This window comes from Octodon degus, unplaced genomic scaffold, assembly GCF_000260255.1.
Source record: "Octodon degus isolate 3935 unplaced genomic scaffold, OctDeg1.0 scaffold00052, whole genome shotgun sequence".
In the NCBI taxonomy this organism is placed as follows: Eukaryota; Metazoa; Chordata; class Mammalia; order Rodentia; family Octodontidae; genus Octodon; species Octodon degus.
Genome location: NW_004524628.1, coordinates 10,675,664 through 10,684,135, shown reverse-complemented (window position 1 = coordinate 10,684,135; position 8,472 = coordinate 10,675,664). Strand labels below are relative to the sequence as shown.

General features: G+C 47.6%; 1 protein-coding gene across 2 annotated transcripts in view; it reads right to left on the bottom strand.

The window, feature by feature from the left end:
• Nucleotides 1-8,472, bottom strand: part of Mrps9 (mitochondrial ribosomal protein S9) — a 48,912-nt gene that overhangs the window by 17,325 nt on the left and 23,115 nt on the right. For both annotated transcript variants that reach the window (XM_004633203.2, XM_023717489.1), the window contains exons 3-4: nt 6,752-6,814; nt 6,636-6,666 (exon numbers count right to left, since the gene is read on the bottom strand). In XM_004633203.2, the coding sequence (XP_004633260.1) occupies nt 6,636-6,666; nt 6,752-6,814 (94 nt within the window). The remainder of the gene's footprint in view (nt 1-6,635; nt 6,667-6,751; nt 6,815-8,472) is intronic.

The following is an 8,472-nucleotide window of genomic DNA, read 5'->3' as shown; positions in this document are numbered from 1 at the left end:
CTCCGCGTAATCCCCTCAGAAATGCAGATGGCCATTCCTGGGAAGAGCTGCAGAGTAACCTGAGAGAAGGGCAACTGCACAAGGAAGCCGGGCGCAGGCCCCACGGCCTCTGCCCGCAGGTCTGCAGTCACCACCCTGTACATCAAGACAAGAACTGCATCTGCAAGCCTCACACGTGCTGTGAACTATTTTCTCCGTGTGTCACACGCCTGCTACTCTGTGGCATTTCTGAAGGTTGAGAAGTTATGGTTGAATCTGTTGCTTCATCTCAACCACTTGCATCATGGGTCCCAGCCAGGTTCCCTGGGACCCCTCTTCCCATGACACTCCAAGGGCCACCAGTCCTGGAGCAGCACAGTTCCCTTCCCTCTATGAAACAGCCCTGGCCCCAACAGAAGGCAGGCTTTAAAAGGACTTGGCTTCTCTCCAATGACTTTCTTCTAGAATTTTTACTTATCTTCATCTTCAGATATATAATTGATCTGGAATTCATTTTTATGAAGCAGAAAGCCAGCCATTACTCTGTCCAGTAACAGGGCCCTTGTCCAATGACGTGTTTTTCTCCGAGATCCTGCCTGAGGCATATGCGGGGCATGTCTTTTCTCTGAGGGTAACCAGCTCGGGCAGACACGGGCACGTTAACTGCACACACTTAAATGAACAGCATAACAAACAGCGCAACAAGTCCTGATGAGCATTTAGATGCAAAGACACAATCGTATTGCTTGCCAGCGGCTTACAAATGACCAACGCATTTGTCCCGCATCCTTTTCACAGACTTCGTGAAGGTCCACACATTTTCTAGTTTTTATATCTTTACTGAGCATGGATTTTGACTGTACTGTTACAACGGTTAGTCAGAAAACAGCAAGAGATCAGCAATATGGTTGTGGACAAGGCTGTACAGGTAAGCTCGGGCAGACGCTGGGATTAAGCCTTAGCACACATGGTGTACCTGTGCACATAGGTACACATTTAACTTCACATGCATATACACACACACACATATACACACATCTGACATTACGCCCATGTGTATGCACGCATACACACATGTACTTGAATTCACTGAAACTAGGGTGCCACAGATTTTAAGACACCGATTACGGCTGGTATCTGGATGTCCCCAAAGCCCCATGAGATCACAGGTGAGGCTTGGGGACAGGGCTAGACCACTGAGCAGTCCACTAATTGGCTCAGTACAGTTCAGTGTGGCTGGCGGACGCAGAAGGAAGGGAAGGCTCACCTTGGGTGTGGACAACACCAACCAACAGGCCTGTGGCCTGGAAGGAATGAGAAAGGAAAGGGGGCAGGCCCGCTGTGTCCTGGCTGCCCCGACCTTAGCGGCTCGCCTCTGCCATGCCAACCTACCCAGAGCCAGCTGAGTACAGACTGAGCTCAGTATACCTTTCCTCCTCTAACTTCTGGTGATGGGTATTTTTGTTCCAGTGACAAGAAAGTATCTAAGGCAGGACTCCATCATGTATTTATAACATACAGCTGTGGACCGACAGCAGGGCTGAGAGCTCATCCTACTTGAAAAGTACATCCTGCTGCCAAGATGCTAAAATTTGGAAAAAAAAAAATGTGTCTCAGGATTCACAAAAACTGACCTAAGCCTATGCTGGCCTGTATCTGTCTATCCCATGCCACAACCACCCTCTGACATCAGTTTCCTGCTGTGTCCTAACGCGGGTGCTGGGAACATCTGCCCCCACCCTCTGCAAAAGTCCTCACTGCTTCTTGCTCCCCCAAACACACCATGACACCATTTAGTACAGCTAATAAACTATAATTTATTAATCCTGAGAACAACAACTTGGAATACCGTCTTCCCACACAAGAATGTGGAGTCTTTTTTCCACTTACTCAGATTCTTCACCAATGAGCCTTCCCTAAGTTTTATAATTTTCTATGTAAGTGTTACAGAATTTGCACACTTTTTATTTGTATGTAGTTCAGGCATTTTCCATTTATCTTGTCTTCTCCCATTTAGTTAATTATTATAACAAAGAACAGACTTCAAAATAGGTGACTGAAATCACATAAGTAAGTACTGTTCTGACAGAGACTAAACATGAGAATCCCTCAGCCATAGGCAAGGCGAGAGAGTTTACTGTTTTGGACTCCGCTTTTACACACACGTACCTGCACGAAGCTGAAGGTGGCTTCTGTTTTCTTTAAGCAAACGAACCTAAGTGGTGCCGGCGTGTATTTGCAATACGTACTGCCCTCGTTTTAGTTGCTTCTCATCTATGCTAATACACAAGGACCACCTCTTTTTACCAGTTGGACATATTCCATGGTATGATTCTGAGAGCTTCTTTAGCTACCTGATGATAAAGTGACAAATATTCAGATTGATTCCAATCTGTTTCCTGACAATTAATATTTACAATTTCTAATCTCTTGAGCAACAGCCTCTGTGTTGTTCTGGTGTAAGATATTACCTCTGGTCTCTGGTATTCTCAGATGCTTACTGGCTACTTCTTATTTGCTTCACTTTTGAGTTGCTCATTTTCCTTTGCTCATTTACCTACTAAGTTTTTTGGTTGGTTGTTTTTTAAAGAATAATTTATTCTAGATATATTATTGGGTGTCATGCTTCAAATTTTCTAGTCTTTTTGTCAAAAGGAAAATTTTATCTTCACAAGTGGAGATTTTCATCTTTGCCTTTTGCTTTCTCTGTGACTTAAGGGCCTAATATCTGTCATTTTAGAAATACTTATCCCATTAGCCACCCTATTTAATTCAGGCCTACAGTTTGAATGTATTCCAAAGACCTAAGGACTTTCACAAGTCTTAGCCCAACTGTCCCCCCCCCCCCCCCGCAATGCAATGACTTGTGAATGCCCACTAAATGAATTAGAAGGCAGAGTACACACACACACGCCTGCACACAGACGCAAGCACAGAGACCCCCCAGACTGTGCCACGGGCAGCAGCAAGTCCCCTCTCCCTGAGGGCCTCTGGCTGCCACAGCGCCGCCCTCGACTCTGGAGCTCAGTGAGGCGCAGCCTGCACTGCGCTGCGGCACGGCTCACAAGAGGCTCTTGTGAAAAGGTGTTCAGAGCCTCGTACGCTTTCAGGGCTCCCCATTCTCTCAGAGGACGACCGCAGCATCTGCAAACAGCAGCTGAGTCCCTGACTGAGGGCGCCCAGAGCACGTGTGTGCTGCCTTTATCGTACGTAAGAAAAGAGTCCTGTGGTGAGACTTCCAAAATCCGGAGTAGCAGAAGCGAGTCTGCACAGCGGCCTCCTCCCTCCTGAGCGGAATCTAACGTGCATGTTGAAACTGATGCTTCTGTTCTTCCTTACAGTCTTTCCTCAACTTTGATTTCTTGTATAAGCATTTTTACCACAAAAGTCAAAGCTCAACTGTGTTAGGTCACTTAATTTTTTTCTCTATGTGTATATTTTGCTTATCACACAAAGAATTACATCACTACATCTCTGATACTAAACTATCCTACACTCCTGGGGAAAACGCTCTCTGCTATGTACGTAAGAACTTCAAAGTGAAGCGGGCGCCATGCTCCTTTAGGCCTGCCCTACGCTTCTCCAGGCCTCTTGCGCACTCCTCCCCTTTGTGAGACCCTGGGTTCCTTCACCAGCACTACAAAACCCAAATAACAAAACCTAAAAATCCCACTTAGTAGATTCTTTCAAGATTTTTTCCTTCACCAAATTTGCCAGAAGTTGGTTGATTTCACTGTTGTTTTGTTCAAAGAACTAGCTGTCTTTATCTTACCGCTTAGTTTTAATTTTTTCATTACTAATTTATTCTACTGACTTCCGAAGCTGGGTGTTTCTTACCTCATTTTAGCCTTTTAAAATCACCAAAGTGTACACCTGTCTCTGCCTGACGCAATGTCCGCACCGCAGAGTCTGGCAGCAACTATCTCCTCTCTCCTACATCTCAAAAGCCTATAAGCATGATGTCCACTTTCTGCTTAACTCAGCTATGACAGGGTCCTACTGATTTTAAGGCAGAAAATCTGACTAACAGGGTTTCTCTTTCTTTTTTTTTTTTTGCGGAACCTGGGAGTGAACTCAGGCCCTTACACTTGCCAGGCAAGCGCTTATTCCACTGAGCCATCTGCCCAGCCCCGACTAACAGGGTTTCTACTCTTCAGATTTTGCTAGCTTTTTCTCTGGCCTATTTCATCATAATCCCACCAGCACTCCACCGACACCAGCATAGAAAGCATGCTCGCTGCTGGCCCCAGCAGCAGGCCCAGTCCCCGCTCTCTGAGACTGAGGCAAGACGGTCACAAACCTGACGCCCGCCTGGCCACTCAGCAAGACCTTGTATCAAAGTAAAGGTTAGAAAGGGTGTGGGCGCTGCTGCTTGGCCTCAGAAGGAAGAGCCTGGGCTAGTGGATCAGTAAGGCAGGAAAGGGGTGGTTCTTGGTACTTGTATCTCAGTTGTAAAATAATGCCGTGCCATTCATATTTTTTTATTTTTAAACTTTATTTTTGTTTTTATAAAGAGAACAGAAGCTTGTACAGCGTACGGCATTAGCTAGCAGCTTCTGCTTCACAAAGTGGCCACGCTAACTGCTTGGTGCACGGGGCTCGCGCTCAGGCCCACTTGGCGGCAGTGGTTTGTGCAGAGAACCAGGCATCTGTGGCCGGCAGCGCGGCTCCCCAGCTCCCGCAGGCCCAGGCGCCTCTCGCTGCTGCCGCCAGCCTGCAATGTGCCTTCACCTTCCAGTATTGTGGCAAGATGCTTTTAATAAGGGGGGTGGCAGCACAAGTAGCACGACTATCCAAAACTAAGCCCGCAAAAATCAGTCTGTCCCTTTTGTACTTACAAAGTAGAAGCTAGAAGGTAGCCAGCAATCAACACCTGGCTAATTCTAAAGGCGTCACTTCAATCTGGTGAGCTGCTGCCAACTGCAGATACTCCTGGGACGTGGACGCTGAGCGACAACACACGAACGTGTCAGCTGTTCCACGTCGGCTGTTACCACCACGAACTCCTAGTGATGAGCCTGGCACAGGCTTCAAGGACAAAAGCGCGCGAACAGGGAGAGACAGCTAACAGAAGGATGGGGCAGTGGGGAGGACGGGTCCACGCAGGGAGCCCCAGACACTGAAAACTAGATTAGGACACAATCAAAACCCCTGCCGAGAGAGACGCTTCTCGAAAAGCCACGGCCCGAGCCCTGCGCACCGCCAGGGCTCCCCTAACTTCCCCGGAATGTACAGCTTGTAGCCAAGCACGGCTAAGAAGTGAGGAAACAGTAAACAGCGGGTACGTTTATAAAATATTCAAACACAAGCTATTGTTTCAAAGAGCAGAGTGAAACAGAAGAACAGAATGCTGAGGTCTGCACGTCCTCAGAGTCCAAGAGGCAGGAGTTGGCACAAACATTAACGTAACAGAGCAGAAACAAACTTTCTATGGAAATATGCGCTTTCTTCGTAATCTCTAACGCAAAAGCACACGAACACTGCCTGTGCGCTGCACACTCAGATTCTTCTCGGCTACACCACAGGGAAGACTCGCTGTTTGCCCCCGTGCCGTGCATTAGGGCAGTACTGGTTTCTATAATTAATGTTACGGTTTGTACACACACAGGTGAAATGGAAGTGCAAGTAAGAAAGACCCTGCTGCCTCCATGAAAACTAAGTGGAAAGTTTTAGAACTCGGTGGCAAGCTGATAAGGTTGTGTTCAACTTTAGTATGATAAGGGAGAAATCCCAGAAAATACAGACATACATTGTCCTCAGACGCCTCAGGGAAGTTTCTCTAGTTCTCTGAAGGCCACTGGTGATGTATCGGTGGCAGGTTCAAAGGGTCTGGGTGTGTGGGCGCACACACATGCAAACCCTCCAGGATAATCCAAGTTTACATTCTGAGTATCTTTTAAAGAAGTGATTTTTATATTAATACTTTTAGAATTATCTGACAGCTACCACCAGTCCACACAATATGAGTCTTCTCATATACAGTCTATACGGTGTGTACTTTCAGGGCCCCTTGCCACGTCCCTGCGGCCTGGCCCACTGGTGGCACACACACACCGTCCTACAGGTGGCTTGGACACCGGTGATGCAAACACATTTAATCATTTTTATTGGTCTTCTTACTAATAAATCAGAGCCACCTGGTAGCAAGACACATGAATTATGGCCCTGTCGCGAACATGTGTGCTTGCGTGTTTTAAGATGTTTTGGGTTTTTTCTTTTACACATTTAAAAGAGAAAACTAAAAGAAGCCAGAGAAAATGGGACATAACAAGAAATATGCTAACGGATCAGTAATAACATAAGGCAAGACAGAATTACATCACCGAGCAAAAGATTTTAAAAATCCATATTAGGTGAAAACATGCTTCTGAGATAATGAAAAATTAAGAGATTTCAAATAAAAGTTTACTGAGCTGACAACAGACACCAAATTCTTACAAAAGGCAGATTAGAACACACATTCTTGGTGTTAAATTAGGATTCAGCAGAACTGTGACCAGACCAAATTCAAGGTCACCTAACCAGTCACCACAGTCACAAAACATTTCTGACCTACTCCAGGGACCTCGGCCTCGGGGAGCAAGTACCCCACAAGTGAAAATGGCTCTTACACCACACGCAGTGAGAGAAATAGCTTCACTTCTCAGCAGACTTACCTCTTTGTTTGGGAAAAATCTGTTCAGGATGCTGCAAAATAAATTTAAGATGTATCAGATAATTACTGTAACACATAAACTAAGTGAAATTTTAAAAAAGAAATTAAGATAACTACCTTCATTATTGGCCTGGCTCGTTTCTCAAACAAACCGCTTGGAAAAAGGTAAGTAATAGCTCTCTGAAAAGAATACACAAAGGTTAATCAGCAAGTGTAACAAAAACAAGTTCACCTTACAAGCAAGTCACCGAGCACTTGGCACATGCAGGTACCGCAGCAGGCCTCCACCCGCCCTCCCAACTCCTCAGTTCTCAGATGGGACAACGAAGTCACCCCACACACCCTCCCCACAAGACTGTCACTGGTGGCTGCCTCCTGACAACTTGCGACCGCCAGCTCTCAATGTGAGAGCCCCTTCAAGGAGACCGTGAGCGCTGTGCTCTCCTCTGGGAGGGCGGCCGGCAGCGTTCCAAACAAGCTGCACAGTGCAGCGCTCCTGGACCATCACTGCGGTCCCCCCGGCCTGCAAATGGCCAGGACAGCTATGCCAGGCACAGGCTCTGGTGGCACCCACAAACACACTGTGAGGCTTTTAAGTGCTCTTCCAACTCTCCCCAGAGGTTGGATTTGACTTCACTTTCAGGGGCAGAGATGCGAGCGGGGCCCCTGCCTGCGAAGCACACCCAGCCACTGAGCCACGGCCCAGTGGTCCAGAGCTTTCCAAACCAGGTCTTTTTGCGAGGCTTTTTTCAACAGAGTGCCGAGGTGGCTTGGGAGGGACACTTCCACTTCTGGCAACTCCCCGCTCCGGAAGATCAGGCGGCAATCCTGGCCTGAACACAGTGGGTTCTAGGTGTGACACACTGCCCAACAGCCCCACTGTGCAGGCAGCTGTGCTGCCTCCCTCGCGCCTGAGAACTTGCGGGGCCTCCTTCGGAACACCCCTCTCCAGGGCCCAGGGCAGGAAGTGCGCTCTCCTTCCCGTGGCCAGGGTCCTTCTCCTGACCTTTGCACCCCAGGAGCTAGTGGCGCAGGTGAGCCCAGCGCTACCCCATGGAGCCCACCCTTCTGAAGGGCCCTGGATGCCGATGCCGCCATTACTCAGGAAGAATTACGGTCTGAAGGCCTCCCGATAAGGTCCTATTTCACATTCATGCCCCCTTGCTACGGGACTCGCTACCCCACTTGGTCCTGGGCCTAATCAATTTTACCTGAGCAATGGTGCTTGTAATCCCATTCGCTGATCATAGTTTAGTCTCACCCTGCACCTGCCTAAGTGAGATCTCTTTGTCTCTACCTCAACCCCGCATGGTTTTACACTATAAAAGTTCCTGGAAGAGACAGCTTTCTGAGCAAGCCGCTCAGGTCCCCCTTCTGTCCCTCTTCAACAGAAGCTTTCCTTTCCAATAAAGTTCTACCCTCAGCCTCCGTTTGTTCCTAAAATGCTTTCTTCGGTTTAACACGAACTCATCCAGGCCAGGCTGGGAGTTTCACGCTCCTGTATCACTGCTCTCCCTCTGCCTGTGGCCTGGGGTATACTCCCAGGCCAGGCTGCACTTTCTCAAGACTGTGAATGAAAAATTTCAGGGATAGTGAGGCATTTAACAAAAAACTGTTACAACAAAAGACACACTGCCACAAACTCCCCTGAAACAGCCTCCTTCACTTCTAGCACACTTATCCCCTCATTCTTGCTATTTTCTGTAGCAGTTCTGGAAGCCTTCTTTAATAAGTGTCTTTAGTTCTCTTGTCAAGATTGCCTCCACGTACTGAACTGATAAAAATGTTTCCCTTGCACGGTCATTCTGACTTCGGGGAAGAGCCACAAGATACACGGT